At 44.1% G+C, this 19,464-nt stretch overlaps 1 protein-coding gene across 11 annotated transcripts in view; it reads right to left on the reverse strand.

Moving 5' to 3' along the window:
* Window positions 1-7,268: 7,268 nt before the first annotated feature.
* The window catches only part of ZNF444 (zinc finger protein 444), a 69,495-nt gene continuing 57,299 nt past the window's right edge, over window positions 7,269-19,464 (reverse strand). For all 11 annotated transcript variants that reach the window (XM_075537676.1, XM_075537671.1, XM_075537669.1 and 8 more), the window contains 3 exons: window positions 14,236-14,741; window positions 10,931-11,072; window positions 7,269-10,138 (listed from right to left, as the gene is read on the reverse strand). In XM_075537676.1, the coding sequence (XP_075393791.1) occupies window positions 9,228-10,138; window positions 10,931-11,072; window positions 14,236-14,741 (1,559 nt within the window). In that variant the 3' untranslated portion in view covers window positions 7,269-9,227. The remainder of the gene's footprint in view (window positions 10,139-10,930; window positions 11,073-14,235; window positions 14,742-19,464) is intronic.

Below are 19,464 nucleotides of genomic sequence, written 5' to 3' on the forward strand. Positions count from 1 at the left end.
CTGACTCGGAATGTCCCCCGAAGACAGGGTAGAACTACCTTTGCTGATTTCCAAGATTGTAATTCTTTACAGGACAAGGAAGTCTGATCTTTCTCCCGAGAAGAGGCTGGTGGTTTCAAACTGCTGACTTTCTGGTTAGCAGCCCAACTCTTGATCACTGCTCTCCTCTAAATTCCTCAACTCAGTAAGAGATAAAATTCTTTTTTTAAAAAAAAAACATTTGATTAGGGATTCATACAACTCTTATCACAATCCATACATACATCAATTGTGTAAAGCACATCTGTACATTCTTTACCCTCATCATTTTTAAAGCCCTTTGCATCAGGTCCTCTTTTTTTCCCTCCCTCCCACTCCCCCCTCCCTCATGAGCCCTTGATAATTTATAAATTATTATTTTGTCATATCTTGCCCTGTCCAACGTCTCCCTTCACCCCCTTTTCTGTTGTCCGTCCCCCAGGGAGGAGGTCACATGTAGATCCTTGTAATCGGTTCCCTTTTTCCAACCCACTCACCCTCTACCCGCCCAGCATCGCCCCTCACACCCCTGGTCCTGAAGGTAGAGAGATAAAATTCTTAACTGGCATGTTTATTACAAGAGAAATTGATCTAGTATATTCTCCTTTATAAAGACTTCTGGTGGAACATTGGGAAATTGATTACCTCCACACACACACTCAGCCTGGGGAGGGGGACAAGACAGTCTCCCTCAGTGGACTGGCTGGGTGTGTCCTTGATGGAGACCACAGTACTGGGGGACAACTAGGCTTGAGTCTTACCCTGTGCCACTGTGACTGCCACAATGGCCTCCGGCGTAGGAAGAATTGCGAGGATGGGCTGGTCTGGGCAGTGTTTTGTTCTGTTGTGCATAGGGTTGCTATGGGTCAGAACTGACTCCATGATGAATGACATTCTTCACTATGACACCATTTCTCTTGAATCTGACGTTCCTGGCATATATCAGCTGATTTTCTGATTCAAAATGGGCGCTACCAGTTCATTTCAGATCATGAAAACCTGGGAGATCAATCTTCATGCGTTCCATTTTATTTGTGATAACTTCCAATTTTCCTGGATTCGTACTTCGTCCTAGCTATTCCTTCCCATTTATCGTCATGCCCCATCAGCAAATGAGGGTCCCAACGACTCTACTCCATCTTCGTCATTATTGTAAATGGTACATTTGAGAAGGCAGCTCTTCCCCAGTCGTATTTTGACTGCCGTCTGACTTCAAGGGCTGATGCAGCCTCTTACGTTGTCTCTGACGATGCTCTGCTGCTCTTCGTGAGGTTTTCGGTAGGTGACAATGCCCTGCTGCTAAGCGTATCGTTTTCGGGGCTAATTTCTCCACAGTGGACAGCCTATGCCTTCTTCATGGTCTGTTCTTAGTCCGGACGCTCTGCTGAAATCTGTTCACGTTGGGTGGCCCCACGGGTACTTGAAATCCCAGTGACGGAGATTTGAGCATCACAGAAACGCACAAGTCTCAGTAGAAGCTGTTGAGAGGCGAGTTGTGTTTTTGTGTATGATGGGTATAATTGGGACTGGATTTATGAACCCTTGTTTTAATGCACTTCACAGTATGTGCTGAATTTTATGTTTTCATTTGGATATTTTCTGAGTAACTATATTTTCTCTGGACATTGAATGTTAAATTTTTCTTTGATTTTAACCTAGATATTTTAAAGTATATTTCAAAAACTGATCACAGTGTCAGTATATTGGATGTCTATAATGTCCACCTTGAGCATATAAGGACAATATGTGGACATAATATCAACCTATTTACTTCCTCAACATAAAAAGTATTTACATTAAAATCTGTATATTGAATATAAAGATATATTAACAAAATAGTAAAGATCCATTAAATTTGCCTTCTTGTACCGCACCTCAAGCACTAATCTGAAAGGTACCAAGTTGGTCGTATCTCACAGCTTAGGTCAATTTCAATTCTTGTGCGTTCTATAGAATGAATTTATTTGGTATGAACTCCTTTTGTTTGTTTTTATCAGTTTCGTCAATATGACACCGGCCATTCAACCATCTTCAGATGCATAGTTCAGTGACATAATATGTGACTGTGGTTGTTGTTCGTCACCACAACCCATCCCCAAATCTTCCCACTGCGATTTCAGAAGCGTGGTGTCCCCTAAGCATTGTGTCTCCTTTTTCTCACAGCTCCCACTCATCCTCAGTTACCATTAATAAACTGTAGTCTCCATTCTTACCTCGGCTGGATGCTCTTGTTGGGAGGTGTCTTCCCTTGGTTCCCCCTCAGAACAACCCTCCGTACAAAGAGTGAAACACTGTCCAGCCACGTGTTACCATCGCCAGGGATGGGTTTGAACCCCCTTTTGCAACCACTGCGTCAATCCATCTAACTGGAGGTCTTCCTGGTTTTTACTGACCTTCTGCTTGACTAGTGGTGGGGTCTTTTTCCTGGGGCTGGTCTTTCCTGATAGCATGTCCAAAGTATGTAAGACTAAGTAATGCCATCCTCGCTTCTAAAGCTAATTCTGACAGTCCACGGTACTTTTAATATTCTCCACCAACGCATTATTTCCTTTGGGGTGTAATAATTCATTGCCCGGACAAAACGTGCATATGAAGGGATTGGAAAATCTCTGGCTTGACCTCTTGACTGGCTCCTGCTTGCATGCGTGTTGATTGGATTGTGGACCCAAACAAAATGAAGTCCTAAACGACACCATCTTTTCTCCATTTGGACTGATGCACTCCAGTTGTGAGGATGTTATATTTGTTCACATTGGATTGTAATCCATACAGAAGGCTGCAATCGCATGTTCATCAGCAAGAGCCTCAAGCCCTGCTCATTTTCAGCAAACAAGGTTGTGTGAGTGAGACCAAAACAGAGTTGATTCCCCTTTGGCCCTGTGCTTTCTGCTAGAGGTGGATCTTGTGTCTGGTTCCTCCATATTCTGTGTGTCCGCTGCTGATGGCAGGAGTCATTAGTGGACTACAGAAGATGAAGTCATTCAGCTGATTTCAGATTTATTAACACTGTATCTACCACCTCTACTTCATAACCCTGCTTCCTGGACAGCAGCTCCCATGAGTCAGGAGTAGCTGACTTGAAGTGGACTGGATTTTTTTTTTCTTTTCTTTATTCTGTTTTTAAAATCATTTTATTGGGGGCTCGTACAATTCTTATCACAATCCATAAATACATCCATTGTGCCAGGAACATATGTACATTTGTTGCCATCATCATTCTCAAAACATTTGCCTTATGCTTGAGCCCTTAATATCTGCGGCTCATTTTCCCCCTCCCTCCCCACTTCCTTCTACCTCATGAACCCTTCATCATTCATAAATTATTATTTTGTCATATATGACACTGTCTGACGTCTCCCCCCACCTTCTCTGCTGTCCCTCCCCCAGGGAGGAGGCTATATGTAGATTCCTGTAATCAGTTTCCCCCTTTCTACCCCACATTCTCTCCACCCTCCAGGCATCCCACTCTCACCACTGGTCCTGGAGGAGTCATCTGTCCTGGTTTCCCTGTGTTTCCAGTTGCTATCTGTACCAGTGTACATCCTCTAGTCTATCCATATTTGTAAGATAGAATTGGGATCATGATGTGGGGCGGGGGAGAAGCATTTAAGAACTAGAGGAAAGTTATATGTTTCATCATTGCTACTCTGCACCCTGACTGGTTCATCTCCTCCCCACAACCCTTCAGTAAGGGGTGTCCAGTTGGCTGCTGATGGGCTTTGAGTCTCCACTCTGCACTCACCCACATTTTCAATGATATGATTTTTTGTCCCTTGATGCTTGATACCTGATCCCTTCGACAGCTCGTGGTCACACAGGCTGGTATGTTTCTTCCATGTGGGCTTTGTTGCTTCTGAGCTAGATGGCCACTTGTTTATCTTCAAGTCTTTAAAACCCCAGATGCTATATCTTTTGATAGCTGGGCACCATCAGCTTTCTTCAGAAGTAGACTGGATTTACATGTGTGTAGGCTATTTCTTGAAATAAATCTCTTTCTGTACACAAGCACATACAAGCATCATGGGTTTTGCTTCTCTGCTAAAGCAGTGGTTTTCAACCTGTGAGTCACGCCCCCTTTGGGGGTAGAATGACCCTTTTACAGGGTTACCTAAGACCATCGGAAATATGTTTCCAAGACACCCCTCCTCTATTCAGGTGGGTCCGCCCACATACAAGTAGCCGGCATGAAGACTGTTACCCATCCCACACCATGCTTCAAGACAAAATTTCATTTATTTGTCATTAGAAATAAATATTTCACAATATATAATTGCATATGGTTTTGTGATTAATCATTATGCTTTAATTATGTTCAATTTACAATAAGGAAAATACATCCTGCAGATCAGATATTTACATTATCATTCATAACAGTAGCAAAGTGACAGTTATGAAGCAGCAACGAAAATAATTTTATGGTTGGGAGTCACCACACCTGAGGAGCTGTATTAAAAGGATGCGGCATTAGCAAGGTTGAGAACCACTGTGCTAATGGAATGAACAAAGGACCCTGTGAAACAAGTAATCAGCAAAGGACTCTGTGAGAGATGGCTTGGCAGACACCTTAACCTTGAAGCCAGACCCCAGTGAAAATCCTGACACAGGACTCTACTCAGAGACAGTCCTGTGGCACTCAGAGTCATACTGACTGTGGCAGGTCATAATTTCATGTCAACTTGATAAGTCTAGGGGTGGAGTCTAGCTTGATGACACCTCCTTGTGGGGAGCATAAGGTTTCTGGAACTTCCTCTTTTTCTCCTTGGAGGTGGGCCACACACTCTCTCTGCTTCACCTTCCTGTTGAAGAGCCACCTAGAGACCATCCCCAGTCCTGAGATGCTTCCACCACCACTGGATCCACAAGACTTTTCACCCACCGGCCCATGATCTTCCTGTATTTGACATCATTGCATGTGCTGCATGAGTCTGATGAGGAATTTATAGACTAGTATCAGACATATGGGTTAATGTCAGACTTATGGGCTTGATATGGACTGAGCTTGGATGTTTCCTCAATGTACAATTGCTCTTTAATATAACGCTCTCCCTTGCACACATATGAGTGTTTCTAGATTTGTTTCTCTAGTCAACCCGGTCTAACACTGAACTAGAGCAGTATCCCAGATAAATTGAAATGATGCATGGGACCCAAGGACTGACTGGGTAACTAGAGAGTTGCTTGACCATCTACAGCTTGGCAACCCCCTCCCCTTTGAAAGTGCCAGGTAAGAACTAGAAGAGTTCCCCTAAACAGCATCCTCACCTCACTTCATGAGGACAACCCACTTCACCCCTAGAGAGATCTGGCTATCTAGTTATCTAGGCTTAAGGTCTTCATCTCAACTCATGAGAGTGATCCATTCCATTTCTTTTGAGGTGACTCTATGCTTTAATAAAACTGTAGCTTACTCTTTGCTGGTGTGTGTGTGTGTGTGTGAGAGAGAGAGAGAGAGAGAGAGAGAGAGAGAGAGAGAGAGAGAGAGAGGGCGCTTGGCTTTTCTCTGGAATCGAAAAGACCACACAGATTTAGAGCTTGCTACTTTCCCCAGGGCAATGAACTTCACAGTAACCATGACCTCCACTCTGGGAAAAGGGTACTGAGCCAAAATCATTAAAATAGCATGTGGTTCAATGGAGGCTTTCCTACTCTCACCCAGGAGCCTGGTTACATGCAGCTGGTTGACGTCTGGACCAAACGAGAGAGGTGCCAGTCTCATTTAACAGTTTTATTGGCACCTACTACACCTGTCAGACGACTCAATATTTCAATCACATCAAGAAGTACTTTGCAAAAAAATTTTTTTAATAAAATTTTTAAAAGAAGTACTTTGCACAATCATAACCACCATCATTTCTAGAATGGTTTCTTCTTCCATGGAGAGGTGAGAGTTTCTTCCTACCACTTGTCCTCAGATTGATTCGAAATCAGGGTTTCTGGTCCATGTCAATATAAAAGATGTGCTCCATAGGCTTGTGATATTTTTAAAATGATACTATAGTGGGCTGGTTTGGGTTTGTTGGTGGATTGTTGGGGTTTGGGGGCGGCAGTGTACATTGCACCTTAAGGCATCGTTCAAAAACATGTCCACACATGGTTCAATGATATTGGCAGCACTTTTCACAGCATACGGACACTGTCTTTCCGTCTTTTCTGGTTCTGCTTCCATTAACTTAGTTTTCCGGCCCGCCTGCTTATCCTTTGTTTTCACGTAATTAGTCACTACTTGATCTCATATGGGTGATTTTTAAAGAGACCACATCCACAGGAGATAATCTGGACTTTATGAGCCTTCTGTCCATTAGGCAGAAGGTCACCCAAAGGGCTAGTATGGGTTCAGGGCTTCAAGAGTATCTCAGGGTATTAGTTTAGGCATCCTCTGCTCTAAACTGGCACTCAGCCTGTTTGTTTTTCTTTAGACATTTTAATTTCTGTTCCACATTTTTCTCCCATCCTATCAAGGTTTATCTACTGTGGCCCTGATCAGAATGGTTGGGTGTGGTAACGGCACCATTTAGGTCTTCCAGTGTCAAGGTAGATGTTGGTATGGTTTATGTGAACAGGTTCCCAAACTTATGTTCCCTATTGCCCCTTTTCAGAAAAAAAAGATTCTCATTGCCCCACACGTCAATTAAAACCGTTTGTGCTATAGCCCCTCATACAGGATAAAGTGTAGGTTTCTGCTCTTGCACTCCCTTGAATTGGCCCAGACCCCCCAGGGGGTAGTATCATCAACTGTGGGAAACACCGATGTGCCTCCAGGGGGCGGTATCTCCACTGTGGGAAGCTCTGCTGTAGACTCCCATTGCTGTGGATTATTTTCTTCCTTGAGTCTTGCCTTCTAACAGCGTGATGCACTGTGGTTTTGTTACCACTCCATGATGTTGTGTGTTTGGGGCTCATGATCTGGGCCAGCTGCCACTGCACAGACACACGCAGAAGATGTGACACATTCAGAGGAATTTGTCTCCTCCAGACCTTCCCCTAACACCAGATTCACCTCAACACCCTTGTCCAGGTGAGCATCTTTGCTTCTTTCTAGACTCTCTCCAGTATCTTTCAAGTTTTAATCGCTGATTTTTATCAACCCAGTTGGGTAATGAACTTGATACTAACTTCTTCATGTCACCCAGCCCTTTGGTACTCATGGGCCATGACTCTAGTGTCCCCAGACTCTGCTTTCATCTGGATAACGAAGACACAACACCTCCCCCTCCCCCACCCCACCCCCCGTCTTATCAGAATTACCCAGTTGTATGCCTTTGCAGATGGTTTCATGGTTTGTTCATTCATCACACCGAATACAAGCAAACATGCAATTACGAGATTACAAAAGAGCCGCTGTGGGCATGCACATCCATTCTATTTAGGAACCATGTGCCGCATAATGTCTACTCAGGCAGCATCTGACCTCATATACGCCCTCATTTCCTATTATAATAGAACTTTAAAATCCTGATAGGATAATGGATATGGGATACAGGACACAGCATCCATTTGATCGTTAAATTGAAATGCGAGCCTTCTTAACCAGTCTTCCTAATCGATCTCAAACTTTGGGGTAGCGAAGATAAAGTATGGGACCCCATTCCTCTTGAATCTGTTATGCCTGACATGGTCAACCACACCAAAATGTCAGCACCAGTCTATTTCAGCTCAAGAATACCTAGTGCTGGTCGTTTTGCATTACATTTCATTTTGATCGTTTCAATAGTTCCTATGTCAAGGCTGTGAACAAGAAATGTTCAGATTATGTTTCTGCATATTTGAATCGTGCCACATCATGAAATTAAGGTCCCAAAAGCTTTGACCCAGTCCTGTCATTACGGACCACACTAGTTTGAGAAGGTAGCTCTTCTCCAGTCATATTTGAAGGGTCTTCCAACTGAGGGAGCCCATCTTCCAGCACCACAGCAGACAACATTCAGGTGCTAGTCATCGTGTCTTCAGTGGCTAATCCCACAGAAGTGGGATGCATGTTGCCTCCTCCTGATGTGCTTTTTGTCTGAAGTCCTGGAACTTGTTCACCCGGGGTGACCTGGTGGGTCTTTGAAATGCGGGGAGTATAGCTTACATCATCACAGTAACGCACAAACCACACTATGACGTAGTAACAGATGGGTGGGGAAATTTCACTGGGTGTCCTGTATTTTTATTTACTACTCTATGTTGCAATCTAGCCACCTCACTAAATCGCCCTATTTTAAGAAGAAAGGATGTGTAATCGAATTACGACACGCAGCATTCTGATTAGCGGGCCGATGCTTACCCAATAGCTCCGACAGGTGTCCTGTGAGAAGGCAAATAACCAAAACCAGCGAAACAGACAACAAAGGAGAACTAACCAAGGATTCGGGTAACAATTATTTCTGAAGCTCCTATTGTGTGTCAGGGTCCCCTGTGTTTCTAATCATATCTCTCCTTTAGAATGTAGATGACGAATCATGGACTTCACTCTTGGCCCAGAAGATTTAGGCATTATTGCAAAACCATCGTTGTTGGATGCTGTCCAGTCAATACAGACTCATAGAAATCTCATGGTACAGATCAGAGAAGCCCTGTGGGTTTTTCTAAATTATTATTTATATTGGAGCAGGCTATTGGGTATTCCCCCTCTCAGAACCACTGGGTGGCTTTGAAGTGGCAAATCTCAATTAGAAGGCAAGGAACCTGGAATCTGATACAGAATCATTGGGTTGTCATTTTTCCACGTGTTGGTGGCATCTGAAAGTTTCTTGCTGACTAAATGTGTGCCCACGCTCTGGACAGATACAAAGTTTCATTGCAGTGTTTTCTAGCGTGATTGTAGTGATCCTTCCTTTTCTTGAAGCACCCACACCCTCTGGATGCTAGAATGGACTCTCCTTTGTGTGTGCTCTCTTTTTTTAAATCATTTTATTGGGGGCTCATTCAACTCTTTTCACAATCCATACATACATCCATTGTGTCAAGCACATTTGTGCATTTGTTGCCCTCATCATTCTCAAAACATTTGCTTTCTACTCGAGCCCCTGGTATCAGCTCCTCATTTTTCCCCTTCCTCCCTGCCCACCCCATGAACCCTTGATAATTTACAAATTATTATGTTGTCATGTCTTACACTGTGTGTGCTCTTGTGTGTCCTTTCAGCACGTATTCCGCCATGAACTCCCTGTGGAGAAGTCACATTAGAATGGATTCTCTGGTGTGTCCTTGTTGATACGTGTTGACGTTCATCTTCTGGTTTCAGTGTTCACGATGCTGTGTGCAGAGAAATGGGTTTCCTTTGTATGTGTTCGCAGATGACAGTAGAGATTCTTCTTGTACTTGAAGCGATTCCCACATTCTGCACAGTGGTATGGCCTGTCATCTGTGTGTACTCGTCTGTGGGACTCCAGGGTGGACTCCTGGGTGAACTCTCTGTGGCAAACCTCACACTGGAATGGCTTCTCTCCAGTGTGTATGCGCAGGTGATTGGTGAGGTGCCTCTTCTGGAGGAAGCATTTCCCACACTGTGTGCAGTGGAATGGTCTCTCATTTGTGTGTATCCTCCTGTGGTCTTTCAGGTTGTTCTTGTATCCGAACCCTCTGTGGCAGAACTCACACTTGAAAGGCTTCTCCCCGTTATGTTCTTGCTGCTGGGAGTAGACACTTGAGCGCTTCTTGAACCCTCTGCCACAGATGTTACCTCTAAAGGGCCTCTCTCTTGTGTCTGTCCTTGAATGAACGACACAATGGGAGTTAGAGCAGGGTCTTTTGTCACAAAACCCACTCTGAGAGGAGGAGCAGCCTGTGGACTCTTGAACTTGAGCAACAGTAGGATCAATTGGCCCACTGCTACTTGGTGAATCGTGTTCAGGTGGCCCCACAGTCCTCGGTGAATCACGGTCAGTTGCTATCTTGATCGTTGGCGAATCAACTTGGCACAGGCCAATTCGTGTCATGAATTCTCTTTCGTCTAAATGGGCAGCTCTCTCACGAGTTCCTCCTGGGGAAATGGAGTTGCTGTCTGGTAGCCTGCTTTTAGAATGACTCGGATTGTCCTCAGGCTCTTTCCTGTTTCCATCTGGAGTAGAAATTGCTCTCTTCAAAACCATCGCAGTTGGGGTGTAAGTATTCTGTCCATCGTTGGCCCTCATGGAATCTGCTGAGAGACGGGATTCAACTCATGAAATTCAGTAAAGAGCACATTTCCAAGGGATCTGAACTCATTTAGCCAAATCTTGATGTTGCTTGAGGGGGATTCTCCCATCAGGCTCACATGCCTAAGTGGTCACTGTGTACTCAGACCATGACGAAGAAGACTGGGTATATTTGAAAGCAAACTTGACCTATGATATTGCAATTTCAGATACTGTTAACAGAAAAAAAACTTTGGAAAAGTAAATTTTATAGAGTTTTTAAAGATTATAGGAGCTCTGGTGAAGTAGTGGTTACGCTTTTAGCTGCTAACCACAAGGCCAGCAGTTCAAAACCGCCTCCCAGTTCTACAGGACAAAGATGAGGCTTCCTACTCCACTAAAAGGTTACAGTCTCAGAAACACACAGAGCAGTCATACCCTGTCTTCTGGGGTTGCTATGAGTTGGCATTGACTCTCTGGGAGTTTAGTGTTAAGTTTTTAAAAAAATATTTGCAGAATAGTCTCAGTTTTGTTTTGTACAGAGATAACTTGGGAGTTTTTAGAAGAAATAAAAGTCAGAAAGAGAGAGAGAGAAAGACCACACATTTTTTTCATATATTTTGAAATGTCCTCTGAACCCATGGTTGGTGGTTCAAACGCATCTTTAGCAGCAGCAGCATACCAAGCACATCACAGGAAATGCAAATTTTTCAGCGCTAGAGGACAAGATGTAACTACAAATTCGACAAGACCCAATTCCATTCTGAGTAAAGAAAAGGACTCCTCAACTGTTTTTAACCAGGCTCCACACTCACCGGGATGGCTCAGAAGCTGAGGCGTCTGGATGTCACATACTATTGACTGCTCTCTGTCTCCCATCGGTTTCTCCTCCAACGTTTGCTCAGGTCTCAGAATCTCCAGCTTATCAGTCACAGAAAAGGTCCCTGGAGAAAGTTTCTGTCCCGGAAAATGGAAAGCCCAGTGTGATGATTATTTAGTATCTAGATTTTAGGAAAGGAAGTTCCCTCCCTTCCCTCATCCCCAACCCAGTCTACACACACCTTGAGAGGACACATCTTCCCTAATAAGAGTTTGGGGTTATGTTCTATGAGCTATCTCATTACCCAAGAAATATCAATACCTCATTTCTGAGTTTGTCATTAATCTATACCTCTCATAGGTATGAGTTTCAACCTTATGATTTTTATTCCATACAGTGAATAGAGAAGCGTTTTGTGAACCATGCCACATCAGACAAAGATGTAATGACCATAATATACAGAAATCTACAACACCTCAATAAGAAATTAACAAACCACCCATTAAGAAATGGAAGAAAGGAAAGACGTCAGACAGTGTAAGATATGACAAAGTAATAATTTATAAATTATCAAGGGTTCATGCGGGAGTGGGGAGGGGGGAGGTAGGGGGGGAAATGAGGAGCTGATACCAAGAGCTTAAGTGGAGAGCAAATGTTTTGAGAATGAGGGCAACGAATGTACAAATGTGCTTTTCACAATTGATGTGTGTATGGATTGTGATAAGAGTTGTATGAGCCCCCAATAAAATGATTATTTTAAAAAGAATAGAAATGACCAATAGCCACAAAAAAAAGGAAAAAAGACATCAACACACAGTTCACCAAAAATGAAATACAAATGGCTAACAAACACATGAAAAAAATGTTCATCATCAATAGCCATGAGGACGATGCAAATTGAAACCACAATAAGATACCACTTTACACCCACAATCCTAGCTCAACCATACCAAAAAAAAAATGCTGGAGAGGATATTGGTGATCCAAAAATGGCTACATCAAAATCCAAATATGAAGGGAAAAGCATCAGAGCTTAAATTGTGAGCACCCACTTTGTAGCGACTGTGGAGGATGGTGGGAACCCCAAATCCATCTGCAAAGTATCTTGCCAGATTAAGCCTCTGACTGATCCCCTCTAGCCACAGGCAAGGGACTGTCACAGTTGTACTATCTGACAGAGATTATTATAAACTTGATTATAGTAGATCAAACCACGGTATGATATATTTAATCAGTTGCCCTCCCTCTTGACCCAACCTCAAATTGTTTTAGGGTGAAGTAATTCTCACCTGTTTCAGGAAAGGAATTCCTTCTTTGACTTTTTAAATGTTGGTAGTGGTCTTTTCTTTATCATGCTTTATTTGTACTTTTTATCTTTGCATTATTATTTTCTACTTGCCATTTTGTTTTGGTTTTTATGTCGAGGGGGCTTGCAGGGTGGGGAGTGTGAAGGGGCATGGAGAGCAAACAATAAATGCAGGAGGGGGCAGGGAGCACCAGAACTGATTGTGATGCTGTATGAGGGGGGTACCCCCCAAAAAACGATGCTCATTCATTTTTTTATCTAAGGGGGTTAGTGCATTTGGTGTTCATTCCACCAGGTCAGACTGTTAATCAAGCTTTCTGTTTAGAGGTTCTGAAAAGATTGTGTGACAGTGTGCGACAAAGAAGGCCTGACTTGTGGCAGGTAGGGGGAGTGGTTTTGCCACTACGACAATGCACCTGCTCAGGCAGCCATCGCAGTGCACCAGTTTCTGGCAAAAACCAGCACGTCTCTCTTGTCCCAGGCACCTTACTCCCCTGACCTTGCTCTGTGCAACTTCTTTTTGTTTCAGAGAATGAAAAGGGGACATGAAAGAACTGGGGTTTGGTGACACTGAAAGAGGTGAAGAAAAAAACAAGGAAGATGCTGTCAGCCACCCAAACAGATGAGTTTAAAAAATGCTTCCAAGAATGGGTTCACAGAGTTGACAAATGTATTAAGTGTAACGGAGAGTGCTTTTAGGGCAATAGGGTTGTTTATAATTTTTTTTAATTAAATACATAGCTTTGAAAAAATCTGAATATTTTACATTTAATTTTTTAATATTAAAATTAAAAATATTAAAATTTAATATTAATTTTTTTAATATTACATTTAATTTTTTTAATATTAATATTAAAAGGGGATATCCCTCGAAGATACTTTTTTAAAAAGCCATTTAACCATGGAAGTGTCTGATATATGAATATTATATCAAGAAAACGACTGAAAAAAGAAGCCAAACTTGACCAATGGTTACCATGGGTGAAGGGAAAGAGTTGTTGCTTGGTGTGCATTGAGTTTACGTTAGTGGGATAATTTGGGAAAGGATATCAATGATGGTTGTACAACAGAAAGAGTACAATCAATGGCACTGAATTATCCATGTAGAAATTGGAAATTGCTTTGTTGTGTACCTTGCCACAATGAGGGGGGAAATTACATGAAGAACAATGACTACAAGGAAGAGGACTATGTTCCAGAATTGAATGTGGTGGAGATTGTACAACTCTTCTTGCTATGACTGAATTATTGAATTGTGTGACATGTGGCTTAAGTGCTAATAAAGCTGTTTGGGGGTTTAAGGCTCTTGGTGAAGCCGGCAGGAGTCCAGGTTACTCACTGGACAGTGAGCTGCAAGGCAGCAATTGCAACCCCCCAGCCACTCTGATGAGAAGCAGGGTTTCAGATCCCGTGAAAACTTCCAGAACAAAACCCCACAGATTCTACACCATCCTGTAGGATTGCTATGAATTAAAATCAACTCAATGGCAGTGACTTTTAGATGGGTGGTACAATGGATTAAGTATTTGGCTGCTAGCCAATAAGTGGTGCAAACCACTGGCCGCTCCGTTGGAGAAAGATGAAGTCATCTATTTCTGTACTGTCTCAGAAATCCTATGAGGCAGTTCTACTCTGTCAGCACCATCACATGTTTCTGAAGAGAACTTTATAGACTGGCATTGGAAATATGGGCTAATATCAGACTTATTGACTTGATCTGTACTGGGCTGAGATGTTTTCTCAATATTCAACTGCTCTTGTATATAAAGCTCTTTCTTATAGACATATGAGTGTCTATGAGTTGGTTTCTCTGGACTACCTGCACTAACACAATACCTCTAGGATTTTTTTTTAATCTCTGGTTGAAAACCACGGTCCTGGAATAAATGGATTTGGGGAGATGGGGGGTTGTTTGGTCCTTCCTAATGCAACTCTTCCTGGTGGCTTCACCTCAGTTTCCCAATTCCCACACAAATCATCAAGGTTCTACTTACCGACACCTTGGGTCTCCCGTTATTTCTCAGCAACATCTCCAGGGCTTTGCAATTATCCACTCCATTTTTCAGGACGAGGAACTGGAGGTGGGTAGGCATGGAGATCAAGAACTGCTCCAGCACCAGCTTGTCCAGAATCTGCTCTTTGGTGTGAAGGTCTGGCCTCAGCCACAGATGGCAGAGCTTATGAAGCTGCTTCAGCTCGGTAATGGGGTCAGCCTCCTCGGAGCTTGTAAAGGATCTGAAGATCACATACCATGTACCCGAATCCCAGTCTTGCCCGCCAGCATCCGTTTCTAGGGAGCCCCCAAACTGTGGAAGCTCTGATCCAGGTTTTCCACCAGGATTCCCATGGCTCCAGTAAGGGGTCAGGTCAACAGCCATATTTTCTAACAAGGAAATTAATATGGGTGAGCTCTCCTGGAAGTCAGTAACTGAGAGCGATTCGATGGAGTCTACATTGGTTTTCTTCAGCCAAAAAGAAATCACTGTTTGAGTGCAGAAATCTGGAGATTAAAAAAAGAAGAACGAATCAGTTTAGTTCGCTTTCCTCTCAATTCCTCATTCCAATAAGAGGAAATTTCCTCAGTGCAGTGTATTGCCTACAGTAGGAATTAATCTAGCATCTTATTCCTTACAAGTAGCCCTCGTAGTGCAATGCTGAAGCACTTGGTTGATGAGCTAATAGTTGGCCTATGAAATTTATCCCAGGGCTTCCTGGGAAGTAGACCTGATTTGGGGTTCCGTGTAGATGATAGCCTTGACAATGCTGTGGGGCAATTCTCTGACATCTGGTGTTGTCCTGTGGTGATTTGTGTGTCGCCGTGATGCCGGAAGCTATGTCGCTGCTATTTCAAATTCCGGTAGGATCGCCCAGAGTGAACAGATGTCAGCAGAGCTTCCAGACTAACGAACAGACTACAAAGGAGCCGGCTGTCCAATTCGGAGGAGGTAGCTACTGGTCTTTATGCGTAGCATCAAAGCATCATCAGACACTGAAGGCCTAAGAATGCACGGAAGAAGAACCTTGCCAGTGATGGAGCAGAAGATGACCCTCGGGTCAGGAAGCACTCAAAATATGGCTGAGGAGGAGCTGCCCTCTCAAAATAGTCCATTACAATGCATGAATGGAGTAAAGCCTGTGGGAGTAAATCCTTTGGGATTTAATGTGCTGTGGGAAACAGAACCAGGAAGAGAGTGTATGCGGCGGACAAGCTCTCACCATTCATGCGTTAAGGCAGGGGTGCTTACGTCGATCGCCATCTACTAATCGCTCGCAAATGGAGTGTGGGTAGATCCCATGGCATTAAAAAAACAGACGTAAGCCTATCACCAATCCCGTCATTTAACTTATACACAGCGCAGCCAATCAGATGCAATCTTAGGCGTCAAACGCATGCGCAAACAACCGTGCTAAGTGCGGCAAAACTGACAAGCTAAGTTATCACCAATTTTTAGACCTTGGTTTTTTTCTCTTAAACGTAAGAAAGGGTATTAAAATGAGGGGGAGCTGGACCAAGTAAGAAGACAAAAACCTATCACTTTCATACGGAATGAGAGATGTTGACACTACAAGGCGACCTTCAGCTGAAGTCCATGCGCATGAACAGTTCTGGCACTTACTCACAGAGGGAAAGTAGTCAAACATGAGAAAATGTGCTACTTCCTTAACTGCATTATTCAGCTCTACTTATTTATGAGTCAGCCTTTTCCCACATAAAGATCTTTAAGTGCAAGTACCCTTCCACCATGAGTGATGAGCATTTGGAAGTGTGCTTGAGGCTGGCGGTCAGCAGCTGCAGTCCGGACGATGCATCCCTGGCTCATTCCATTCAGTGCAAGTCAGCAGCGTAAACTCAGGTCATGACAAAAAATGTACCTAGTTAATTGTGTTGTGTTGTGTTGTGCAATATGGACTCGTAGTTATGTAAGGCACATAAACATACATTGTACATATAAAGAATTCTCAATGCATTTATGAATAAATGTAATAAATAAATCAATATATGTTTTGCATGTTTGTAGTTGGTAGATCATTTTGACTTGATCACCTTATAAGTAGCTCACATGCGGACCAAGTGTGAGCACCCCTGCGTTAAGGAGTCTGGGGGGGGCCAGGACTGAGAGCATTCACGAGGCAGAAGTGCGTTTGTAATCCAAGTGACTTTCATTAGGAAAATGAAGGATTCAGGTATTCACAGGAAAGCCCAGGGGCCCAGAGCAGAAGTCCCAAAACAGTGCCCTGAGAAAGGCCTGAGAGGGAACTGGGCCCAAAGCATGCCCCCGCTCCCCACCCCGCACATGTGCGCCCCCAGGCTCCAACCTGCAAGAACACACCCCAACAAGAGACAAGTAGAAAGAGGGAACCTCCACCTTTGTGGGTTGGAGGTGCATCCCACTCACATTCTTCTAAGTAAAAGTTATTTCCCACGATGCCCCCCCCTGTAGTAATGCCAATCTTAAGGGGCTACTTGCAAGCACATGGTTCCTACTATGGTGCTTGAAGGCTACTTGCCTGAAGGTTGTCTGTCCTTGAGAGGCATCAGACACTAATGCCTGCCCCACCCTAAGGAGGACCCACACCCTTCTGATAAGGATCGTAGATTATTCCCTGGAAGAGTTCAAAGACACCTAAGGTCAAACCAGCTCAGAGACAGACCAAGATTAAGCTGCCATCTTGACTCTAAAATAAAGTGACCAGATGTCCCGCTTTTGGCGGGACAGTCCTGATTTTTAACAATTTGTCCCGCATCCCGCGGCAGTTTTTAAAAGTCCTGATTCTTGGAAAGAATGCACGACAAGCTAGGGTATACGGTTTTCGGCTGCCATGTGGCTATTTCGCCAGGATATGAGTTTTATCAATGGTGTCCCGCTGGTGTCCCGCTTTACCAATGTTAAAATCTGGTCACCTTAATAACACTGAGCAGCATGGTCTTGTCAAGTAGACACACAACTTTAATACTCCTAAAAAACTCTCCATACTAGTTTCCAAATGCCGGTAGAGGCCCACTTCCTTTCTGTTTTGTTTCCTTCCTGTCCTGGGAGAAATGCATGCTCTTCTGTTATCACGCAGCTCCTAGTGACCCTTCAGAACAGGGTAAAACTGGCCCCTGTAAGTTAATATATGTAAACCACTGAATTGTACAGTATGTGAACCACATGTCAATAAACCTTGGAAAAGAGTCCAGATGAAACACAACGGTGAAGAATTACTCTAAGTCAAAGATGAAAGGTGCTTAAGCCAGATCCTAAGGGAAGCAACACCAGTGAGATGTAGATCTATATTTAGGAAGAAGCCCTGGTGGGGCTGTTGGGTAATCGCTGGACTATTAAAAGCCAGACAAGTGGTTCAAAACCATGTGATCATCGTTTCTTTCAGGAAAAAAACCTTACCAGACGAATCCCAAGGGGTTGGAAATGAAAGATGGCCCAAATATCCGACTCTTCCAAGATGCAATTCGCATCCATTCCCCTTCCCCCACACTCCTCCCTTGGGTATGCTCACTCACGTCCCTGAGTCAGCGGCTTGCTGCCATGCCCCACGGAAACACAAAATTCTGAAGAAACGTCTCACCTGGTGGTAGGCACTGTTCAGTCTGAAATCCAACAGTCGGGCAGAGGGGAGGCAAATGCAGGCAGGATCCCGAGCCAGACACAAAGTCCAAAAGTTACAGCTGGTCTTGCTTCTTCTACCCAGCTCAGGCAGGAAAGAGAGGTCTGGCTTTCCAGGTGAGGTGTGTTAGAACTGCATGGTGAGACCAGTTTATATAGCCTCTCCAAAGTAATCAAAGGGTGGGGTCTGAAGACACACCCTCTACTTACCTGGAGATGCCCCCAAGGCAAAAGGACAGGGCTAGGACCACTGCCTCTCTTGACCTGGAGTCTACAGATGCACTCAAGGAAACAAGGGGTGTGATTTGAGTCACAAGGTCCTCTACTGACTGAACCAAAAGCACTCACTGTCATCTAGCTGATGCAGGCTCAGAGCCACCGGAAAGCACAGGGTAGAACTGCCTCTGTGGGTGTCAGAGACTCAACTCTTTACAGGAAGAGAAAGCCCCAGTTTTCTGCCAAGGGGGCAGCGGGTGGTTTCGAAGAGCTTGCCTTCTCAGAAATCCACAGAAGTCACTAGGAGTCAGCATTGACAGTATCAAGGACACACCCAGGTAAGCCCCTAAGACTTTCCCCATCGTGGCCCTGCCAAAAATGGATGGAAGAAATCCACTTTCCAGACAGATGCCAAGCCTAAGTGCAAAACAATTCTAGTCAATAGAAGGAATTCAAAGGAATTCAGTAGAGGTTCCGTCCTCTTGAGGGCTTTGTCAGCAGATTTTTGCTTTCACTACAATCCGCACCAAAAAAGCAAGAGACCAAACCCCCTGCCATTGAGTTGGTGCTGATTCACAGTGAGCCTGTAGGACAGGGTAGAACTGCCCTGAGTTTCTGCGGTGCTGCAGGAGTGGAAACCCCCATCTTTCTCCTGGAGAGTGACTTTTGCTTTGGAACTGGCTGACTTGCCCAACGTGTAACCATGCCACCACCAGCCCTCTCTGCTTTAGAGAAACTTCATCAGCCGCACAGGTTGGCTTCAAGAGTCGTGGTCAATGCATGTCCTTTTAAAATGTGACCAAGGGGAAACAGCCTCATTCGAGAAACAAACCACAGTCGATTGGATGTTGGACTGGATTTTGTATCGCAGGCCTGACGTGCTTGAATTCATTCCTTGCTATAGTGTGGATTCTGGTTATTGGAAGACCCCACAGGACAGAGTAAGGGCAATATTCTTTACTGCAAAGATCCCTGGTCCTGCCCTGGTTCAATGCTTAGCTGATAATCTAGGGGCATTTGGGTTGAGCTCATCCGGAACTCCACAAGAGTAAAATTAATCAGTGGGTTTCCATAAAAAAGAAAATTCACCCTGGAAATTCGTTGGGGCAGTTCTGCCCTATCAAATAAACCCCCTCAGCCAAGTCCATCAAGCTGTCTACTCTGCCCACCGTGGCCCTACGGGACAGGGTGAGCCTGTTTCCTACGGTTTCCAAGGCTTTCGGTCTTTATGGAAGTTCTCTGTCCTATCTGTCTCCAGCACAGCAGTTAGTGGGCTTGACTCGCCAACTCTGTGTCCTATCAACAAAAACTCCCTGCCTTCCACAGGTCGATTGTGAATTATAGCAACATTGTGTCAGGCTAGGATCTCAAGAGAAACCAAAGCCCTGTATACGCACATGT

This window comes from Tenrec ecaudatus, chromosome 18, assembly GCF_050624435.1.
Source record: "Tenrec ecaudatus isolate mTenEca1 chromosome 18, mTenEca1.hap1, whole genome shotgun sequence".
Lineage (NCBI taxonomy): Eukaryota > Metazoa > Chordata > Mammalia > Afrosoricida > Tenrecidae > Tenrec > Tenrec ecaudatus.